This window comes from Pipistrellus hanaki (assembly GCF_964339955.1).
Source record: "Pipistrellus hanaki genome assembly, chromosome: 20".
Taxonomy (NCBI): domain Eukaryota; kingdom Metazoa; phylum Chordata; class Mammalia; order Chiroptera; family Vespertilionidae; genus Pipistrellus; species Pipistrellus hanaki.
The window spans coordinates 2,664,245-2,686,590 of NC_140522.1; the positions used below are offsets into that span (position 1 = coordinate 2,664,245).

Consider the following 22,346-nt stretch of genomic DNA (forward strand, 5'->3'; position numbering starts at 1 on the left):
CACTGGGGATGTGCCCGCCACCAAGGTCCATGCCCTTGACCAGAATGGAACCCGGGACCCTTCAGTCCGCAGGCCGGCGCTCTATCCGCTGAGCCACACCGGTTTGGGCTGGTTGAGCTTTTCCCGGAGCCTGGTGTCTGTCCCCGGCTCTCAGGCCCCCGGGGATGGGTGTGCTGTGGTTTTTGTGAAAGCAGAGAAGAACCACGTGCCTACAGATGTGAGAAATGGGTGACCCTTCCCATTATATGTTTCGGTGCCCAGGAGAATTGGAGAGGGGGCCGTGGAGGGGGTGAAACTATTTCTCGCGATGAGTTGTTATTGGTGTTAATGTCCCTGGGAGCCCGCCTCTCCGTTATGAACCACATCTGTCTGTTTGGCTCCGGCTCTGCAGCCCCTGCCTCGAACCCTTCCCCGGGGAGGAGGGTTGTGCATGAGCAATAGAGACTCTGAACGCCGCTGGACGCAGGATGGTGACATCGCACCGACCGTGACAGATCACTGATACCTCCTCGCTGACCTCCTTCCGGCCACCGTTAATGAAGGAAGCAGACTTCTCCGTTGCCTATAAGCTCTCCCACGACTCCGTCAAAACGGAATTGTGTTTCTTGTGATTTCTCTTTTTTAAAAAAAAATATGTATTTTTACTGATTTCAGAGACAAAGGGAGAAGGAGAGAAACAGCCATGACGAGAGAGAATGGTGGATCGGCCGCCTCCTGCACGCCCCCCATGGGGATCGAGCCCGCAACCCCAGGCCTGTGCTCCGCCGGGGATTGAACCGTGACCACCTGGTTCCTAGGTCGACCCCTAACCACTGAGCCACACCTGCTGGCCTCTTTCTTCCACGTGGAAGGCCGGTGTTATCTCCCCGAATGGCGCTGGTGTCCTAACAGACACAAGTCAAGCCCAGTGGATAGAGCGGCGGCCTGCAGACGGAGGGGTCCCAGGTTCGATTCCCGTCAAGGGCATGGACCCTGGTTGCGGGCACATCCCCAGTGGGGGGTGTGCAGGAGGCAGCTGATCGATGTTTCTCTCTCATCGATGTTTGTGGCTCTCTATCCCTCTCCCTTCCTCTCTGTTAAAAAAAAAAAAAATCAATAAAATATATATATATATTAAAAAAAAAAAGTCAAGCTGGATGGAGACAGGGATTGTATGAAGCCGGGGCAGAAGCAGGCTGGGATGGGGTGGGGGGCGGGGAGATAGAATACAGGTCCCGGGTCAATTCAAGTGAAAGAGCAACAGCAACTACCTTCTCCGTGTGAGTATTCGGGACACGGGGGTGGGGGGGAGGTGGAGAGAGACACGATCTGAAACTCGGGGTTCTCTGGGCCCCTGCTTGCTCAGCCGGGCAGCTGGGCCCGGGGGCCGGGGCAGGGAGCACCGGGGAGACGCCCTGGCGGGCCCACCCCCGGCCGCGGGTGGCACCTGCGCGTCACTCCACCCATGGGTGCTCCCACTCGCCCCCTGAGCAACGACAGAGTGGGCAGGGCCGTGGGCACAGACACGTCCGGGGTTTGTTTTCAAAACCAGCCGGTCGTGAAGGGTGAGGGTGAGGCGGAGACACCGGGCTGGAGGGAGGAGGGAAGGCGAACGGAGCCACCTGGTTCTGAGGCGCGATCTGCCACAGGTGCCTCTGGGCCCGCGGTCGGCAAACTCAGGAGTCCACAGAGCCGAACGCCAGCAGCACAACGACGGACATGTCTCTGGGGAGCCACATCTTTAAAACGTAAACTCCTTCTGATGCCACGTCTTCAACACAGACTCGCCCGGGCCGTGGTGTTTTGTGGAAGAGCCACACTCACGGGGCCAAAGAGCCGCCTGTGGCTTATGAACCACGGTTTGGGGAGGGGTTGGAAACGCCACAAAAAAACTCAAATCCCTACGGCTCCCCGCTTTGCCGTTCTTTCTGGAACCTTCCCCTGAGCCTGGCGCTGAGGGGGGTGATGGGGGGCTCGGTGCCAGGACCCCAGACACGCAGGACCATGGGGGCGCTGCAGTCCGCGGTGATGGATGGGGCGTTTTCTCCTCCCGACACCGCTTCACCCTCTCCCCGCCTCCATCACCGCTCCCACCCGAGCGCTCAGAGCCATGTTCGCCTTTCCGGAGCCTGGTTCATCACAGACAACTCCCCTCCCCGGGCTGGTGTGGCTCAGCGGTGGAGCGTCGACCTAGGAACCAGGAGGTCACGGTTCGATTCCCGGTCAGGGCACAGGCCTGGGTGGCGGGCTCCATCCCCAGGGCGGGGCGTGCAGGAGGCAGCCGGTCCATGATTCTCTCTCTCTCTCTCTCTCATTGAGCTGTCTCACTAGCCCAGTGGTCGGCAAACTCATTCGCCCACAGAGCCAAATACCAACAGGACAACGATGGACATTTCTTCGGAGAGCCACAGTTTTTAAACTTAAGCTTCTTCGAACGCCACGTCTTCCACACAGACTCGCCCAGGCCGTGGTGTTTTGTGCAAGAGCCACGCTCACGGGGCCAAAGAGCCGCATGTGGCTCGAGAGCCGCGGTTTGCAGACCACGGACCCAGCCTAACTACCCTGTTTCTCCGAAAATAAGACAGTGTCTTAATATTAATTTTTTTCCTCCCAAAGTTGCGCTAGGTCTTATTTTCAGGGGATGTCTTATTTTCGGGGAAACACGGTAGGCAATTGGGTTCAGCCTCGGAGCCACGCCGGCCGGCCGGGTGGGCAGAGGCACCCGGACCCAGGGACGGTGCCCTCTCAGCGGGGACTCTCCCAGCGGCAGGCAGGGCAGAGGCCATGAGCGGGGACCCTCTGGGCGGGTGCCAGGGACAGCCGGAGTCACCCCCCACCCAGAGCCACGCCGACCCCACCTCCAGCTCCCCAGGCAGGAGGCAGGCTGGCCCGGAGCCGGCTCCAGGAGCCGGAGCCACCTGGCACCCACAGCTCTCTCCGTGCTAAAGGGGCAGCTGGCCCCCTGCCTCCTGGGCCGTCACCACGGCCCCCCTCTGTCTGCACCCTAGAAACGGCGATGAATCAGGCACAGAAGGTGAATGCTGTGGGCCTGGGGACTTACAGCCCTGGTGTCCATGGAGACCATTTGCCAGAACCCGTACTTAAGAACTCCCAGGAAAACCCAGAGACTCACCTGCCAGGCCCGGAAAAGGGGGTGCTGGTCAGAGGAACCCCATTCACTGCAGACCATCCTTACGGCCCTAGACATCAGCAACCCAGTCCCCTTTGGCGGAGAAACAGGGTGCAGGGGAGACGAGCCACGCCCTGGCCGGTGCGGCTCCGTGGGTAGAGCGTCGGCCTGTGAACCGAAGGGTCCCGGTTCGATTCCGGTCAAGGGCACGTATCTCGGTGGCAGGCTCCTCGCTGGCCTGGGGCCCTCAAAGTGTGTGCAGGAGGCAACCCATCGATGTGTCTCTCTCACATCCATGTTTCTCTCTCTCGCCCTCTCTCTCCCACTCTCCCTAAAAATCAATGGAAAAATATCCTCGGGTGAGGATTAACCAAAACAACAACAACAACAAAAAACCCCACAAAAAACAGCAACAGCCAAAACCGGTTTGGCTCAGTGGATAGAGTGTCTGCCTGTGGACTGAAGGGTCCCAGGTTCGATTCCGGTCAAGGGCATGGACCTTGGTTGCGGGCACATCCCCAGTGGGGGGCGTGCAAGAGGCAGCTGATGGATGTTTCTCTCTCATCCATGTTTCTAACTCTCTATCCCTCTCTCTTCCTCTCTGTAAAAAAAAAAAATCCAGATATATTAAAAAACAAAACAAAAAACAACAACAATAAAAAAGCAAGGACAGGGAGCTACAGGCCTGCTGGTAATCACAGGCTCCACGGCTCTGTCTGCCCCGGGCTCCGGACTGCCTGCCCCGGGAGCTGGCACGCTCCTGGCTTCTCCGCAGAGCGGTGTGGGGCAGGGAGGTGGCGAGCGGCACACGGGCCTGTAGCTGAGGGTGCCCTAGGCCACGTCCCTCCCTGATCTCAGTGGGAGCACGAGGTCCGGCCCCGGCCCGGCCCCTGGGGGAAGGAGGGACCGGATGAGGGTTCCCAGCCCTTTCCGCTTCCCCACCTCCGAGCCCAGAGACTGGCTGATCCGATCGAGGGGGCGGGAGACGAGATTCCGCCTCATTGATGGCAGCTGGCTGGTGCTGCCCGCCATTTCCCCAACCACGAGCAGCTGGTTCCCAGGGAGGCGATTCCAGAAGCTGGCTAGTGGCTTTCTGGGAGCAGGTGCACGCTGCTTTCTGTTGTTTTTGTAATATATATATATATTTTTTTATTGATTTCAGAGAGAAAGGGAGAGGGAGAGAGACAGAGAGAAATATCAGTGATGAGAATCATGGACCAGCTGCCTCCTGCACGCCCCACACTGGGGATGGAGCCCGCAACCTGGGCATGTGCTCCTGACCGGGAATCGAACCCTGACCTCCTGGGTCCTAGGTCGATGCTCAACCACTGAGCAACACTGGCTGGGCCTGAGTCACGGTTTGATTCCCAGTCGGGGCACAAGCCTGGGTTACTGGCTCGATCCCCAGTGTGGGGCGTGCAGGAGGCAGCCGATCCATGGTTCTCTCTCATCGCGGATGTTTCTCTCTCTCTCCCTCTCCTTGCCTCTCTGAAACTAATAAAGATATATTTAAAAATAAATAAATAAGAGACAAAATCCCTATATTTCTCCATTCTCCCCTCCTTCTTCTCCCCCCCAGTTTGAAGAGAACGCTTATGGAACAGCGGCACAGGAATGAACAGGAACCACCTCCTCAGGCCGGAGGGGGGGTCTCCTCTCACGAAGGGCCCAGCATCCGCCATCGGACAGACTCCCAGGGCCCGGCCAGCGCCCGGGGGGCGGGCTCCAGCCCCTGGAAGGGCTCAGAGCGGGGTCCCAGGCGGGAGCTGCAGACAGGAGCTGGGAAGGGGGGCAGCGCACATGGCTGGTTTGACTGTTTGCAGAGTTGCCTTGGAAAGCTGTCTGGGTGGCTGGCTCTGCCCAGAGCTGCCTGGCAGAGAGACGCCCTGCTGTGCCCAAGCAGCATCCCGGGGCACAGGCAGCCTGCAGGGAGGAGGGAGGGAGGGAAGGAGGGAGGGAGGGAGGGAGGGAGGGAAGGAGGGAAGGAGGGAGGGAGGGAAGGAGGGAGGGAGGGAGGGCCCGCCCGGAGCCCAGGCCTCACCAGGAGCTGCTGCTCCCTGCACCAGAGTCAAGTTACCGTGTTTCCCCGAAAATAAGACATCCTCCGAAAATAAGACCTGGCGCATGGAAAGATAAGACATCCCCTGAAAATAAGACCTAGCGCAACTTTGGGAGAAAAAATTAATATAAGACACTGTCTTATTTTCAGGGAAACAGGGTCTGACCTCGAAGGCCTGGGAGCTGTAACGTCTAAGCGGCTCAAGTCAAAAAGATTCCTTCTTGTGCCCACCGGCCGGTGTGGCTCAGTGGTTGAGCATCGACCTGTGAACCAGAAGGTCACGGTTCGATTCCCGGTCGAGGCACAGGCCCGGGTTACTGGCTCGATCTCCAGTGCAGGGGGAGGGGGGTGCAGGAGGCAGCCGATCGATCCACGACTCTCTCTCATCATGGATGCTTCTCTCTCTCTCTCCCCCTTCCTCTCTGAAATCAATTAAAAACAAAAAAGATTCCTTCTTGCTCTAGACCCAGGCCCAGCCCTTGAGCGACAGGGGGCAGGGCAGCTCGCCCAGGAGGCCATCCCCATTCCCGGGGCCTCCAGGCGGGACCCGGTTGTGGGGTGGGGATAGGGGTGGGGGTGACAGTATTTGCCTAGTTGCTCTGCTAGATGGTTCCCATCGCTCCTTGCTTCACCCAGGGAGCTGGTTCACAGAACAAATAGCAACGGGTTTGGCCCGTGAGGTGGGGCAGGCGACAGGAGGAGGAGGTCTGGGCTGGGATCCTAACTCACAGAATTACCCCGGAGGCGCTGTTGCTAAGTGGTCGGCCACTCAGAGCTTCCCCCCCTCCCCCCACCTCTGCCTCCCTTCGGGGGGTCGGGGGAGGACCGTTCTCAGGACCCTGAGCCTGGGAGTCCGCCCACCAGCTGGGGGTGAGCACCAGGCGGGCTGGTGGCGGGAAGTGCGAGTCTGGGAGCTGGACCCCCGCTCCCCCTTCCTTTCCTGGGCTCGGCTTTCTTTCTTGATGATCTGCTCATTCCTCAGTTTCCCCAACCCTGGGCTTCGCCTCCCTGCCTCCTGGGCCTCCCTCTGGGGGCTCAGGGATTGCCTCTTGGGGACACATCTCCTGGGCCGTGAGCCCCGTTGTTCGCTGGGTGTCACAGGCACCAGACTGGGACCCCCAATTCTTTAAAAAAAAAAATATATATATATATATATTTCTATATTGCTTTCAGAGAGGAAGGGAGAATGAGAGAGATAGAAACATCAACGTGAGAGAATCACGGATCGGCTGCCTCCTGCACGCCCCACACTGGGGATCAAGTCTGCAACCCGGGCCTGTGGCCTTGACCGGAATGAAACCCGGGACCCTTCAGTCCGCAGGCCGACGCTCTAGCCACTGAGCCACACCGGTTTCGGCCCCAATTCTTTTTATAAAAACATGTATTTTTATTAATTTCAGAGAGGAAGGGAGGATGAGAGAGAACCAGGGATCGGCTGCCTCCTGCACACCCCACACTGGGGATGGAGCCCCTAGCCTGGGCATGTGCCCTTGACTGGGAATTGAACTCTGACCTCCTGGTTCACAGGTCACCGAGCCACGTGGGCCGGACCCCTTTCCCCGTTGGAAGCGTTTTCTGGCCCCTGGGCCCCAGCCCCTCCTCTCCCGGCTCCCTGGCGCCGGGGGTGCGAGCAGCTGCCGCCACGCAGAGCCGTGAACACACAGGGCCTGGAGCAAACACCGCCGAGCCCAGCCGCTCCTCCTCCTCTCTCCGCATTAATTACCAAATTAATCATCCTTCGGAGAGGCCTCCGGCCCCGCCGGCCCCCGCCGCTCCGCCGCGGCCTCCTGAGCAGAGCTCCCCGGGTGGATGCGGCTTCTCTCCGCATCGGGCCGCCATCCATCACCGCCTGGCCGCCCTTCGGCATCCAGAGGGCACTTCGGCGTGTGCCCCGCCCGCCTGCCTGCCTGCGCCGGGTCCAGAAAGGCTGTGTCTGGGGAGACGGAGCTGGCTGGTGTCCCCACAAATGGACTCGTTCAGATCCCCATTCCCTTCCCTTTTCTTTAAAAAAAATTTTTTTTTTTTGATTTCAGAGAGGGAAATAGGAACATCCATTTTGAAGGGAGAGAGAAATAGAAGCATCCATGATGAGAGCATCATCGGTCGGCCGCCTCCTGCACGCCCCCCACTGGGGATCGAGCCCCCAGCCCGGGCCTACGCCCCTGACTGGGAATCGAACCCTGACCTCCTGGTTCACAGGTCGACACTCAACCACTGAGCCACCCTGGCTGGGCTGCGTCCTCTAATGCTTGACGCGGTGTCACGGTTGCTGCTCCCCGAACGGGCAGAACCTGGCACCTTGTCCTGCCCCCCGCCCCACCCCACCCCGTGGCCCGTGCGCTGTCTCCTGTCTGCCTTACACTCGACTGGAAGTTAGGGTTTACCCCTCCTGGTGGTTTTTCAAATCCCTAAGACTTTATTACTTGTATGTTCTTGTAAGGAATGCCAAATTCTTTACTGAATAAGATTCTAATCTCTCTCTCTCTCCTCTCACACACATACAAGGCAACCTTAGGAAGTACTTACCTTGAGCCTCAGTTTACCAAGCTGTAAAATGGGTCCGTGAGGACCCCGTAGGGTTTACAGGACGTGGACGGAAGCGCAGGGACAGGGTCTGGCGCGGGGCAGCGGTTCGGAGGGACCCGTCACCGTGTGAGACAGGTTGGGGTTGCGTGGACGGCTGGGCAGCATTCAACAGAGACAACGCGCCCCCCCCCCCCCCCCCGCGCCCCGAGAGACGCTCCCGCTGTGGATATGACATCGTATTCACCCGACAACACCGCCGCTCGTGTGGGCTCTTCCAAACATTTATTAAAAAAGCGAAACGGACGTTCTTCCCGAAAGGAACCGTGAAAAACCGGAAAGCAATACGAAGGTCGTGTCTAGCAGCATCCAGCGCTCAGCCTGCCTGCGGCCCGGTCTTCGGCTGGCCGGTCGGCCGGGCGGGAGGGTGCGCCCAGCGTCTCGGAGCCCGCGGCCCCCCGCACGCCCCCCCAGGGCGCGGGCCACGCCGTGTCCGTAGAATGAACCATTCCGGGTTAAATAAGCTTAAATAAGGGTGTTAAATACAGGACACTTCATCGAAGCCTCTGTACAAAGACACGCCGGCCTGGTCCGCGCGGCCGCCGCCGGCCCGGAGCACGGGAGGCTCTGGCCAGTGGCCGGCAGCCCCCGTCGGACAGCGTCCGCCGCACACGTCTGAGCTAAAGTCAGGGTGACGACTGAGCGAGCCATGGACGGGGCGGCCGCCTCTTTGTTAAAGAGCATCAGAGCACAGTCAAGGTCAAGGTCAAGGTCCAGGCGCCGTTCGCTCCTGCAGACACGCTGGCCTCCGGAACCGCGTCCGAGCAAGTGCTGAGCGTCAGGCACGCTCGACGGGGCCTCCCCGCGCCCGGACGCGCCCGTCTTATTGCTGTGAGAGCGGCCGTGCAGAGAGAACTACTGTACATCCAGGAAAAATAGACGGCCTTTCATAGAGTCTACGTCTGGCTATCTCTAGGCCGGGACTACGGGAGTGGCTAACGCCTCTAGCAGGTCGCCTGGCACCAGGGACACAACTATATACACAGACCACGTGTGGCGTCTACGGGGGAGTCTAAGCTGGCACCGGGGTTACATTCATCTTCGACACGGAGTACATTCATCTTCGCGCCCGCGTTCCCGCCCGCGACGGCCGCGGAGAGGGCATGGGGCGCAAGGGTGGGGGGCGGGGGTGACCCCTGACAGCACGGCCAGGCCCCCGCGTCTGCCTGTGATGTGCAGGGCCCCTGGCGTGTCCCCGGCTCCCCGCGGGGCCCCGGCTAGGACTTCTTGTCGACGGTGCTGAAGAACCACTCGGTGAACTTGCGCAGCTGGGCGGCGGCCGTCTGCGACTCCTCCTGCAGCCGCCGGTTGTCCTGGCGGAGGTGCCGCACCTCGGCCTGCAGCACCGCCTTGTCCTGCTTCTCCTGCGGGAGAGACTCCAGCGTCAGCGAGCTGCCCACAAGGCCCAGGCCTCCCTGACGTCCCACTCTTTTCTTATTTTAAACCATTACCTTTTGTTTACAAATGGATCTCAGACGGGAAGGGGGAGGGAGAGAAACATCAAAGATGAGAGAGGTTCCTGGATCGGCTGCCCCCACTGGGGATTCAGGCCACAGCCCAGGCGTGTGCCCTGATTGGGAATCGAACCCTGACCAACCTCCTCTGGTTCCTGGCGGGGAGGGGGGCTCTGTGTGTGGAGAGGGCCGATCAGGGGCTGTGAGACCTGAGAGTGAGAGCCAGGCTTACCTTGCGGAGGTCGGTCTGCAGCTGCCGCAGGACCAGCTCCAGCTGGTTCACCTTGCCGGTCAGCGTGGCCGGGGACGGCTCCCTGGCGGAGAGGACAGAGTGGACAGAGTGAGAGCCCCGCCCCGGGTCCCGCACCGCGCAGGGCACTCGCCGCTCGGCGCTCCCTCTGAACCATCCCCTGGGCCTGGGCGGGCAGGGTCCTCGGGGTCGGCACAGCCTGGCGGCGGAGGCCCCTCGGGGAGGAAGGGGTCCATCTGCACCGTCAGTGACTGGCAGAGGCTGATCTCGCCGTGGGGAGCCTCACACCATGGGCCCCGGCTGCACATCTGGGTGGCAAGACCCGCCACGGAGCAGAGCAGGAGCTGGTGAGTCCCACCCCGTCCCTTCTCTGGCTGCCCTGGGTCTGAGGGACGGGGTGGCACTGTGGCAGGGGCTCTGGCTGCCCTGGGTCTGAGGGACGGGGTGGCACTGGGCACTGTGGCAGGGGCTCTGGCTGCCCTGGGTCTGAGGGACAGGGTGCACTGGGCACTGTGGCAGGGGCTCTGGCTGCCCTGGGTCTGAGGGACGGGGTGGCACTGGGCACTGTGGCAGGGGCTCTGGCTGCCCTGGGTCTGAGGGACGGGGTGGCACGGGGCACTGTGGCAGGGGCTCTGGCTGCCCTGGGTCTGAGGGACGGGGTGGCACTGTGGCAGGGGCTCTGGCTGCCCTGGGTCTGAGGGACGGGGTGGCACTGTGGCAGGGGCTCTGGCTGCCCTGGGTCTGAGGGACGGGGTGGCACTGGGCACTGTGGCAGGGGCTCTGGCTGCCCTGGGTCTGAGGGACAGGGTGCACTGGGCACTGTGGCAGGGGCTCTGGCTGCCCTGGGTCTGAGGGACGGGGTGGCACTGGGCACTGTGGCAGGGGCTCTGGCTGCCCTGGGTCTGAGGGACGGGGTGGCACGGGGCACTGTGGCAGGGGCTCTGGCTGCCCTGGGTCTGAGGGACGGGGTGGCACTGTGGCAGGGGCTCTGGCTGCCCTGGGTCTGAGGGACAGGGTGCACTGGGCACTGTGGCAGGGGTGCTGGCTGCCCTGGGTCTGAGGGACGGGGTGGCACGGGGCACTGTGGCAGGGGCTCTGGCTGCCCTGGGTCTGAGGGACGGGGTGGCACTGGGCACCATGGCAGGGGGTCTGGCTGCCCTGGGTCTGAGGGACGGGGTGGCACTGGGCACTGTGGCAGGGGCACTGGCTGCCCTGGGTCTGAGGGACGGGGTGGCACTGTGGCAGGGGGTCTGGCTGCCCTGGGTCTGAGGGACGGGGTGGCACTGGGCACTGTGGCAGGGGGTCTGGCAGCCTGAGTTACCGGATCCCTGGTCCCTGGGCTGGGATGGGGACGGGGCAGGGCCGCGGACTCACCCCGTGGCGTCCAGGAAGTCCTGGCCGCCGGGCTCCACGCACAGGGGCAGCTCCGGGGCGCCCTCCAGGCCCTGCGCGCGCTGCATGTCCAGGGTGCAGAAGGCGGCCACCCGCTGGTCTGGAGGGAGGGACGCACGGAGGGTTAGCCCCACCGGTCCCTGTGGAAAGGAGCTTCTACCTCCCTCCGCCCCCAATCCGTCCACAAAGCAAACAGACGCGGGCAGGCGGGCCGCGGGCAGCACCGGCGCCGGCCGCACGGCCCATGCACACAGCCCGACGCTGGCAGGCACAGGGAGCCCACGGCTCCTGCTTTCTCCCGGACAGACGCCGACGGCGCTAAACCAGGACCCAGGCCCGAGACCTGGACCCAGACCCTGGACCCAGGAGGCCACGCTCCTCAGCCCCAGCCCCAGAGCACCGTGGGCGCGCGGCCCGGCCCTCGACGTGCCCATGCAGACGTGCACACGGATGCAAGCACAGGGCCCGGCCGCCCGGGCCCGCCAGTCACCTAGGTAGGGCGCGTGGTGATAGAGCAGGGCCAGCTCCTCGTCTGCGTCCAGGCCTGAAAGAAGAGCCGGAGAGCCGTGAGGAGGCCGCTCTGCGTGGGCCCCGCGCCCCGGGCCCGCCGGGCCCCAGCGACAGGGCTGCGAGCACAGGAGCCCCGTCCCTGACGTGAGCAGGGCGGGCTCGGTGTCATCAGCCCCCTCGGGGGACACAGCCCGCCGGCTGCTTTCAGGAGGTCGGACGGGCAAAGGGCCCCCTCTCGCCCTCACCGGACCACAGAAGCGCACGCATGAAACAGGCCTGAACTGCTCCCCGACAGTTCTCTCACTCACAGGACGGCAGGCCAGGAGCCCGGGGCGGAGTGTGGGTACCCGCTCACTGATTCATCGCACGGTAATAACGCCGTGCAGTATTTCTCTACTGGAAGCTTTTTTTTTTTTCTTCTTCTTCTTTCGCATAATTTCCAGTAAGCAAGTTTTCAGGAATTAATTAGGTTTCTGGTCAAAGGGTGGGTACGTTTTTTCATCATCTTGCCCGAACCAAAACGTGAATCATTTTGTAATCTGTGTAACGACCCGGGCGGCGGGCGGCATTCCTCAGAGCTTCCCAGAGCAGCTGAATCACTGTGATGCTGAGAAGGTGTGAGCTGGCTGCTCACGCGCGTTGACATTGAGCTGCGTGGTTGAGCATTTCTCGAGGACATATTCACGCGTGATTCTTCTTCTGAGGGCTGTGCGTGCGTGCACCTGGACCAGCGGTTTTTTGCTTTCCGGATATGGGAGCATAGCTGTACATATTTATTTACCTCCAAAATGTATTCCTTTCTTCTTCACTTGCTTTCATTGTCCAGGATCCCAGGACACAATTATAGGATGTGGTCGCAAATGATACCTTTGGTTTCTGGATTTAAGAAATAAATTTATCCTATTTTTCCTATTAATTATTATGCAGATCTTTGGAATAGAGTAGATTTCTTTGTTAAGTCTGAAGGTATCTCTCAAATCTTCTTATTAAAAACTAGAGGCCTGATGCACGAAATTCCTGCAAGGGACTCCGCCCTCACAGCCCCGGCTTCATCCGGAAGGTTGTCTGGACGGTTGTTCGGCTGTTTGGTCTAATTAGCATATTAGCTCTTTATTATATAGGCTAGGTTCTAATTATATTAGATACGCCCTTTTGGTGAAACTGATAAAACTTTTAATTAATTCACCTGCTGTAACTTGCAATTAGAAGTTGTTTTTTTTTTTACTAAACCGGCTAAACTCTTGCCAATAACAACGAATAATCTTTTTAGTTTACCACAACGTTTCATTTTCACACCAAGATTGTCATGAATCTTTGTGTGTGTTTGTTATCAGGAAAGAATCCTCTGATGCAATAAAGCTGTGTCTGAATTTGAAGAAAAATGCATACGAGGGCACCATTATTCTTTGAAGTTTGCAAACAGTGAACTGTAAACTCAGTTTCCGGTGATCTTTGGGAATGGGGACATTCTCGGACAATTCTCCCACTGCCCTCTGCACTTGGCCTTGGGGTGCTTCTTGCAAGAAGCGCCCAATCATCTGACTCACCCATTAAGTAAAATATATAGATGCATGACATTCTTTAATTTTTACAACCTCTCTTATGGATGACTTACTACTAATTTCCTTTCTCATTTCTAACACTGTCCACTTATACTTTTCATTTTTTGATCCAATTCATATTGGCTTATAGACATTAGAGAAACTTGATCCTAGATGTTTTTTACTTATAAATCGCACTGAAAATGTCATTCGCCAGTTTTAAAAAAAGTTATTTTATTCCTTTCCTTTCTTTTTTTACTTTCCCTCACGGCGTTTGCAGAATCTTTTAGAAGTGCGATCCTCTAGGAGGGGTCGTTAGTCACAGCTCCATCCTCAAAGATGTGTGAGCATCCAAAACGCTAGCCCAGAGCCCGGGGAACAGAGGCGGCGAGTCCTTACCTTCAAACGCCCGAGCGGCGTCCACGAGGTGGGACCAGTCCAGGCCGGTGCCCGCGTCCGGGAGGGGCATCAGGCCGGGGTCTGCGCACTTGGTCTTGTCTGACAGGGACCCGTCGGAGAACCAGAACTCATCTAAACGAAACAGAACCAGAGTCAGGCAGATCGCAGGACGTTTAAACTTCTCCTCCTGACTCTCACCGCAGGACTGCGTGGTACCACCGGGGCTAGGGGCCCTGGTCAGCAGGGAGGGGCACCCTGTGTTTTTGGTGTCCCTGGTTACTGGCCTGGGAACCCTGCGCCCGAATGGCCACTCTCACTTCTCTCTCTATCGGGGCCACTGAAGAGGTTTTATCCTGAACCCCCCTCCCTCCCGTTCCCCTCCACCCCCTTCACCGGGAGCCGAGGCCCTGCCTGCTGGGCAGAACCACCTGCCGGGCCCGCTTTCCTTTCACGTCTCCAGCCTGATGCGCCCGCCTCAGTGACTTCGCAGGAAATGACACGGGTCCTGGCATGCACAGCCCGAAACCTGCTGGCAAAGTGTCTGTCTCCCGAGCTGAGATTAGGATCTCGATCTCCGGAGAGCAAAGATCCCGAACGGGTTCCAGGCCGGAGCATCGAAAAGCTAAAAATCCCTGCCCTGGAGGCCTGGCTGTCCCCATCCCGCCCGAGGAGCGGGGTGAGGCCTTCCGATGGCACTGGGAGACACGGGCTTGCTCCTCTTTCGTCTGCGCTCTCTCACCTCCACACCGGGAGCCAGCCCCGGACGAGTCCCCACTAGCGAAAGGTTCTCTCTCTGAAGATCAGACGCGGTCTGGGAAGGCGGGAGTTTTAAAATGGAAAAGGCCCAGCCGGTGTGGCTCAGTGACTGAGCGTTGACCAGGAACCAGGAGGTCAGGGTTCGATTCCCGGTCAGGGCACAGGCCCGGGCTGCGGGCTCCATCCCCAGCAGGGGGCGTGCAGGGCACATAGCTAGGTTTTGGGTTGGATTCCCATGTGGGGCACGTACAGGAGGCAACTGACTGATGGGTGTTTCTCTCTCTAAGCATATCTTCGAGGGAGGATTTAAAAAAACGTGTTTAATACAGGTTTTCAAATTGTCTTCAAAACTGATTGCATTGGCGAAACCGGCGTGGCTCAGTGGATAGAGCATCGGCCTGCGGACTGAAGGGTCCCAGGTTCGATTCCGGTCAAGGGCATGTGCCTTGGTTGCGGGCACATCCCCAGTAGGGGGTGTGCAAGAGGCAGCTGATCGATGATTCTCTCTCTTCGATGTTTCTAGCTCTCTATTCCTCTCTCTTCCACTCTGTAAAAAACTCAATAAAATATATTTTAAAAAATGGATTGCATTGTATTGCTTAACTTCTTTACGATGTGCACTCTGGGGATTTTATCATATAAAGAGGAAAGCACAGCAGCACATGCTACATGGTTTAAAAAGTAACCCCCCAACCACCTCTGGAGGAGATCATCCGAGGGGGCCCATGAGGCCCCGGGTCCGAGCTCCCCCAGCCCCCACTCACTGCGCAGGCTGGCCAGGCTGGGCGCGGGCTGCGTGCGGGGCGGCAGGGTGCTGCGCTGGGGCGGGGTGCTGCTGAACAGGATGTCGCTGGGCAGGGCGTGGTCCAGGGCGGAGCTGCGGGAGCTGGCGAGGGAGGCGCCCCTGCGGTGGCCGCACACGCTCTCGTCCGAGAGGGTGCGGTACAGCGACCGGCGCGGGGACAGGTTCCCGTAGAAGGAGAACTAGGGTTCGGACACAGGGTGGGGAGAGCACAGGCGTCAGGCAGCCACAAGCACAGGCTGAGGCGACAGCGAGCGGGGTCCCAGCAATCACCGGTACAGCCATGGCCGGTGTGGCTCAGCGGCTAGAGCAGGGGTCCTCAAACTTTTTAAAGTGGGGGCCAGATCACGGTCCCTCAGAGAGCTGGAGGGCCGGACTATATGAACTACTAATTCCTACTGTAACACCTCGGCTGCGCTCACTGCCCAAAAAACCTGGCGGGCAGGATCAGACTCCTCTGCGGGCCGCATGTGGCCCGCGGGCCGTAGTTTGAAGACCCCTGGGTTAGAGGATCAGCCTTCAGACTGAAGGGTCCCGGGTTCGATTCCGGTCAAGGACACATGCCAGAGTTGCAGGCTTGATCCCCAGTGGGGGGCGGTGTGCAGGGCAGGAGGCAGCGATCAATGATTCTCTCTCATCATGGATGTTTCTCTCTCTCTTCCTCTCCCTTCCTCTCTGAAATCAATAAAAATATATTTTTTGAAAACCACCGGCACAAAGCCATTCTGTGAGACGGTGTGGTGAGTTAGACACGCTCAGCTCTGCTCACGAAAACGCGAAGCGTGGAGAGACTGTCATTTCAGGCCAGGTACGCGAGCCCACGCGGAGCGCCTGGCTTGATGGTGATGGGAGGTGACTCCGTGTTGCTCTGGGGCCACTCCGGTGCCACTCACCGGCCGGTGAGGTCCAGTCTAATCTAAACAGTGACCCGCGGATGGTGACTGCCCGCCTCCCAGGCCACGCGACAGGTGGTGAGAAATGGAGCCGGTGCAGTGACGCTGCTGCCCACCTTACAGCATCGCTCACAGGAGACAGTCACCGTGGCTGGAGACTTAATCTTTTTTTTTCTTTTTTTAAAATATATTTTTTATTGATTTTTTTACAGAGAGGAAGGGAGAGGGACAGAGAGCTAGAAACATCGACCAGCTGCCTCCTGCACACCCCCTGACCGGGGATGTGCCCACAACCAAGGTACATGCCCTTGACCGGAATCGAACCTGGGACCCTTCAGTCCACAGACCGACGCTCTATCCACTGAGCCAAACCGGTTTCGGCTGGAGACTCAGTCTTAGCCATCGACCATAACCAGCGGGAAAGGGACCGTTATGATGACCGTGCGTTAAAGCACAGACAGAGCAAGCAAAGTTCTTCCGAAAGAAGCAAGTAGTCAAATACTAAAAAAAAAAAAAAAATTAAAAATCTGAATTTCCTACTTCTTCAGCGCACTGGACCACAGTCCTTTCACACGAACAACAGAAAGAGCCAGAAATGTTTGCGTGAAACAAATATAGAAACCGCGACCGCCACGTGGGACTGCAGCCAGCGGCTAAAAATACCCCATTGTACGTGTCCCCTCCACTGTCAGTCCGTCCCACCGAGGCGCCGGCTGAATGTGAGCGACGGGGGTTAAATTTACAGCATGAGAAGGAGGTGATCTGTCTCCGAGGAAAAAAACCCGCCTGTGCCAAGGAGTTCCCTCCTGTTAACAGCAAAGGGACTGGACTGGGCGTACGACAGTCTGTGCCGGCTCACGGCCCAGCCTAAGCGACTGGACGCAAGTTACAAAGAAAAGGCTCAGCCTGGCTGGTGTGGCTCAGTGGTTGGAGCGTCGACCTGAGAACCAGGAGGTCACGGTTCGATTCCCAGTCAGGGCACATGCCCGGGTTGCGGGCTCAGTCGGGGGGGAAGGGGTGCAGGAGGCAGCCGATCCATGATTCTCTCTCATCATGGATGTTTCTATCTCTCCCTCCCTTGCCCTTTCTCTCTTTGAAATCAATAAAAACACGTGTATATATTTTTAAAAAACCAGTCACGTAGCGGATGGCTGTCGGAGCCGGGATCTGAGGCCAGGCCCTCAGGTCTCCGATGCTGAGCTCCCTTTGGTGCCCAGGAACCCGGAGCCCCCAGAGCCGCTGACCTTCCTCCTTCCCTCCTCCGCGCAGGGGCTGTCCGGGAGCAGCAGCTTCACAAAGTCCTCCTTCGACAGGACGTGCTGCGTCTCGGAGCCGCCGTCGCCCACGGCCGCCGTCGGATGCTGGGCGGCGGGGGACATGAGCTCCATCTCGGCGAACAGCCTGTCGGAGGGAGCAGAGGGAGGTGAGACGTGGTGCCCTGCCGTCCGCAGGGCGCCCGCAGCGTGAGGATGGACATCCCGTAAGTAGACTCAGCCGGCATGCAGACACCACGCACGGCTCTGGACCGCTCCGTCCTGTCGCGTCTGCCGCATCCGCTCTGCGCCCCTCCTCCCTCCCCCTCCTCCGTCCTGTGTGTGTGAAATGAGTCAACTGCAGAGCCAGACTCCTGAATAATTCAGAGACGAATCCCGTCCCCAAGCCCGGAAAGAGAAGAAACGCAGCCAGCTTTTACAATAAGGCTGCCTTCTCCTCCCCTGCCTGGCCAGCGTGGCTCAGTGGGTGAGCATCGACCTAGGAACCAGGAGGTCACGGTTCGATTCCCGGTCAGGGCACAGGCCTGGGGTGCGGGCTCCATCCTCAGTGTGGGGCGTGCAGGAGGCAGCCGATCCAAGATTCTCTCTCATCAGTGATGCTTTTCTCTCCCTCTCCCTTCCTTTCCTAAATAAATAAAAGTTTTTTTTTGTTTTGTTTTTTAATAAACAGAATAAGGTTTCGATTCTCCTTCCCTTCTCTGTGTCAGAAAACACAGTTTCAATCTTTCCTCTGAGATCCTCGTGCTCCTGAGAGGGCACCCGGGTGCCTCCCAGGAACCGGAGCCAGCCAGCCAGCCGCACCCCGGATCTGGGATCTCGGGAGGGGCCGCAGGGAGGGGCCGGGAGCCTGGGCCTAGGAGTAATCAATCCGGGCGTGCGCCAAGCAGGTTTTGTCATCAGCCACTCCGGGAGCGGCTGGGATAACGCAGGCAGCTGTCTCCCCTCGTTATCAGCACATAAAAATGCATTTATGCGGACAAAGGCTGTCTGGCTGAGTTACTGCCTCAGCGCTTTTCCAGGGAGGGAGTCCGTCTGAGGAGCTCTGCTCTGGAGACGCAATCGGAGCAACACAACCCCCTGCGGACGGAGTGAATGAACGGGGTCAGCCAGGCGACCGGGGCAGCCCCGGGGGCCGGAGATGTGGCTCCCGGGGGGCCAGGGCCCGGGCCCAGGGCGGCGGACGGCGACCGTGACCCCGTGTCATGGGGACGAGGTGCTGTCGGGGCCACCGCTCCCTGGGAAGCGATCGGATGCTCAGAAGGAGCAGCGATGCCCTGGGAATCTCTAGGCTTTGGCTCGGCTCCCGAGGCGCTCGGGGGAGCCTGCGGCCTCGGACCCTGGAGCCGCAGCCACACGGACGTGAGCAGACGGCAGTGTGGAAAGCGGCTGTTAAAACGTTTGAGACGTGACTGGAGATGTGGTTGGCCTTGGGGGTGACAGGGCATGAAAAGGGGCCACGAGACACACCCTGGCTCGGGGGGGCGGAGGGGGGCGGGGTAGGGGAGTCTCTGATGAAGCCACAGAAGGACCACGAGATACGATGATGAGGCGCCCAGACAACGCCCAGGTGCCGTCCGTAGCTGCCGAACGAACATCTAACACCTAGACTGGCGGCCCCTGGAAAGCAACAGTCTATTGAGAACATCTGCGCAGAGTGGCCGTGCGCAGCCCAAACCCACGTTGTGCAGGGTCAGCCGTAACTCCTAATAAAACGCGGCATTCCAGCTTTCCTAAGCGCCGGCCCAGAAATCCACGGCCTCTCCCGCTGTCAGTCATTTTATACTAAGGCCGCTGGGTGGTGCGACAGTAAACATGTACCCCGGGCCCGCCTTGTGGCCGGGACTAGAGGTGAGCACACGGATGCTCCAGAGGGCCCCGATCTGGGGAATACGCATGTGCGTGTGCTTGTTCATGTGTGTGTGTGCGTGTGCACGCATGTGTGTATGTGTGTGCAGGACCATGGATGAACAGTCCTCCCTCCCTGCCCCCCAGACTGAAGGGAAGTCCCAGTCCTGCCGAAACTGGGTCACATGGAACAGCAGCTCTAACGAACGCACGCGGACTGTGTGGGACTCAAATTGTCCTTGAACTTGTTTATTCCGAGTGGATGCTGACGCCACCGGCAGCACAACCCCGAGATGCTGCCACTGCGGGCAGCTTTCTGAATAGAAGTACGGACAGCAGGGGTTGCGTTTACATTTACATGTCAAAGTCAAGGAAAAAGAAGACTAAGGAGAAATAGAAATGCCAATGTTTAGCGAGTTTTACAAAGATGTTTCTAGATTGTTCTTTTTTATTTTTATTTTTTGGAAATATATTTTGATTGATTTCAGAGAGGGAGAGAGAGATAGAAACGTCAACGATGAGAGAGCATCATGGATCGGCGGCCTCCTGCACTCCCCACACTGAGGATCGAGCCCGAAACCGGGACCTCCTGGTTCATAGGTCGATGCTTAACCACTGAGCTACACTGCCCAGACTAGCTTATTCTTTTTTTTAGCAAATACATTCTGTTGGGGAGATACATGTGCTCAGCCCAGGCTGCCTGGAGGGGCCCGTGGCCACCTTACCCTGGACACTCGGGCACCTCGGGCTCCTCGGGCGGCGGGCTGCCCTCCGACTTCTTCCAGCCGATGACGTACTTGCTCAGGGCGCCTTGGCGGTGGTAGGCCTTGGACATGGCCCCGGGCCCCGGCGGGCCGCTGCTGTGGGCCACGATGTAGACTTTGGACGTGTCCAGGGACCCGGTGCTTTTGGGACAGTGAGCGGAGGGGCTGCCTGAGTGGTGGGAGCCGCTGAGGAGAGGACAGACAGAAGCGGCGATGCACCCGGGGCTCAGCGGCGCTGGCTGGTCCCCACGCTCCCGGCCACCCGCTTTGAGCATCCGTGTACGCCTGCTGCCCGTGTTCCTGTTCCATGTCCCCCGGTGTGCGTGCAGCAGCCTCCTGCCCCGGCACGCAGCTTGCACTTGAGCATCCTGAGCCCGTGGAGGTCGGGGGGATCTGACATGTCTGCCTCCTGCTGCCCGCCTGCTCTCAGAGGCGGGCAGGAGAGGTGTGGCTGTGAGCTGGGTGGCATGCCTGGTTTTGTGCTCAGAGGTGTACAGGAGTGAGCACAAACACGTGGCTTGCTAGTGTGTAAATCTCACAGTTCAAAACGTATCTCACCCGCACACTGCTCCTCTCTCAGCCCCCCACCCCGCAGGTGAGGCGCGCGGGGCCCAGGGGGTTCCCCGGGGGAGGTGCCAGGGCCCAGGGGGCATCGCAGGGGCGGGCGCTCACCTGGAGTGAGAGGAGATCTCGCTGAGGTCGCCCATGCTGCCGTCAGCGGCGCCGCCGGTGGGGGCGGGCGCGTAGCCGTGGACCGCGTACAGCTTCGCCTGCTCGTCCTCCGGCCCCGAGATGTCCCCGGAGCCCGCCCAGGGCTCGGCCCGGCTGTGGATCATGGACCTGCTGCCCGGCAGGTGCCCGGGGCCCAGGCCCGCGGGGGGCAGGCAGGGCGCCGTGTCGATGCCGCTGTCGGTGGACGCCCCCTTCAGGTAGGTCAGGCCCAGCAGCTCGGGGTCCAGGTCCCCGGAGCCGAAGTGCTTGTCGTCGCTGGTGCTGGAGGCGCTGCTGGACAGCGTGGCGCTGCTGGAGGGGCTGGGGCAGCCCTTGTCCGCCGTCTGCGGGGAGAGGAGCGGGTGTCAGGGGGCGCTGGCCACGTGTAGCCACGCTGGGCGCACACGTGTCTCCCACAGGGAAGGCCCGTGTGCCTGAGCCCAGCCAGGCTCCCAGTGCTCGAGGCTCGGCATTTAGCAATAAAGGACATTTAATTAATTAACTAACTAATTAATTGTTAATCCTCCCCCGGGGATATTTTCCCGTTGTTTTTTAGAGACAGTGGAAGAGAGAGGGAGAGTCGGAGAGAAACGTGGATGTGAGAGAAGCACATCGATCCGTTGCTTCCTGCACACCCGGCTGACACACCCCGTCAGCCCGGCACCCCCAGCGGAGACACTTCACAGGTCACGGGAGGAACACGGGTTAGTGACCATCGGCGCTGGGTGTCGGGGTCGGAGGTGACGGTGCCCTCCTGGCCTTGCCAGTAACGACTGTGACCTCTGACCTTTCTTCGAGGGTCTTTATGAGTCAAGGAGAGAGGAAAATCATGGCTTTTTATTTATTTTTCACCTCGGCTCCGAGAGACCTGGGGGGTCAAGGATGCGCGGTGGAGAAGGCCTGGCGATGAGCTGATGCGACGTGGCCAGAGGCATCCCAGAGGCTGCACACACAACACGTGTGCAGAGGACTTACATGGGGGAGGACTTCGTGGGGAGGACTCCCTCGGGGGAGGACTCACGTGGGACAGCTTGTTGGGAGACTCCTTGCAGCTGCCGTCCTTCTGCAGGCCTCGGTCCTTGTAGGAGCCCAGGACTTTGGAGGGCGGGCCGTGCCACTTGGTTTCTGTCACACGGAGAGAGAGAGAAGAGCTGAGCACCCAGTGGCTAGTGCTGGCAGAAGAGCAGAGAGAACAGGCCGTGGCTCTAGGACTTTCTGGTCTTACAGCGGACATGCCCCTGGGGGTGGCAGGACACGCACCACAGAGGCACTGGTCCGGCCCGGCCGGCCGGCGTGGCTCAGGAGCTGAGCATCGACCTATGAGCCGGGAGGTCACGGTTCGATTCCCGGTCAGGGCACAGGCCCGGGTTGCGGGCTCCATCCCCAGTGCGGGGGCAGGAGGCAGCCGATCCATGATTCTCTTTCATTATTGATGTTTCTCTCTTTCTCTCTCTCTCTCTCTCTCTCTCTCTCTCTCTCTCTCTCTCTCTCTCTCCCTTCCTCTCTGAAATCAATAAAAATATTTAAAATGTACATACAATGGTCCATTTTTATTGGCACCACTAGCCTGATCCAGCCCAATGACCTCGGGGGTCGAGCTGACACGCTGGCAGATGACACCTACCAGCCATGTGTGCAAGGAGCGAGTGAAGGCGGGAGGGACGGAGAAGAGGGAGCAGGAGGGAGGGTGTGGGGGGGAGGGGAGCTCGTCATTACCTGGGTGCCTGCCTCCATCCATGCCGTCCTCCCGGTCCCTGGCTCCTTCACACTCCAAAGGGCCCGGGCCCTGGTGCTCCAGCAGCAGGGGGGACTGGCACCTGGGGAGGGCACAGAGCTGAGCCGCCGCCATGTCCCCGGGCGCCCTGGGGCTCACCTCACCGGCGGGCGCCGGGGCACCCGGGGGGCCCACGCTGCAAGGGGGGCCTCAGCCCATAAGAAGGCAGCCTTCCGCTCCTCCCTCCCAGGAGGCAGCAAAGGGGTGTCGAGGCGACCCTGCCTGCTCTG

At 59.7% G+C, this 22,346-nt stretch overlaps 1 protein-coding gene across 4 annotated transcripts in view; it reads right to left on the minus strand.

The window, feature by feature from the left end:
• Positions 1–7,957: 7,957 nt before the first annotated feature.
• SIPA1L2 (signal induced proliferation associated 1 like 2) overlaps positions 7,958–22,346 on the minus strand; it is an 88,013-nt gene continuing 73,624 nt past the window's right edge. For 2 of the 4 annotated variants that reach the window (XM_084868650.1, XM_084868649.1), the window contains exons 12-22: positions 22,059–22,159; positions 21,364–21,467; positions 20,304–20,686; positions 19,593–19,817; positions 16,993–17,149; positions 14,818–15,037; positions 13,298–13,429; positions 11,338–11,391; positions 10,830–10,947; positions 9,438–9,519; positions 7,958–9,115 (exon numbers count right to left, since the gene is read on the minus strand). In XM_084868650.1, the coding sequence (XP_084724776.1) occupies positions 8,969–9,115; positions 9,438–9,519; positions 10,830–10,947; positions 11,338–11,391; positions 13,298–13,429; positions 14,818–15,037; positions 16,993–17,149; positions 19,593–19,817; positions 20,304–20,686; positions 21,364–21,467; positions 22,059–22,159 (1,723 nt within the window). In that variant the 3' untranslated portion in view covers positions 7,958–8,968. The remainder of the gene's footprint in view (positions 9,116–9,437; positions 9,520–10,829; positions 10,948–11,337; positions 11,392–13,297; positions 13,430–14,817; positions 15,038–16,992; positions 17,150–19,592; positions 19,818–20,303; positions 20,687–21,363; positions 21,468–22,058; positions 22,160–22,346) is intronic. The other 2 variants (XM_084868651.1, XM_084868652.1) reach the window with 2 other exon arrangements.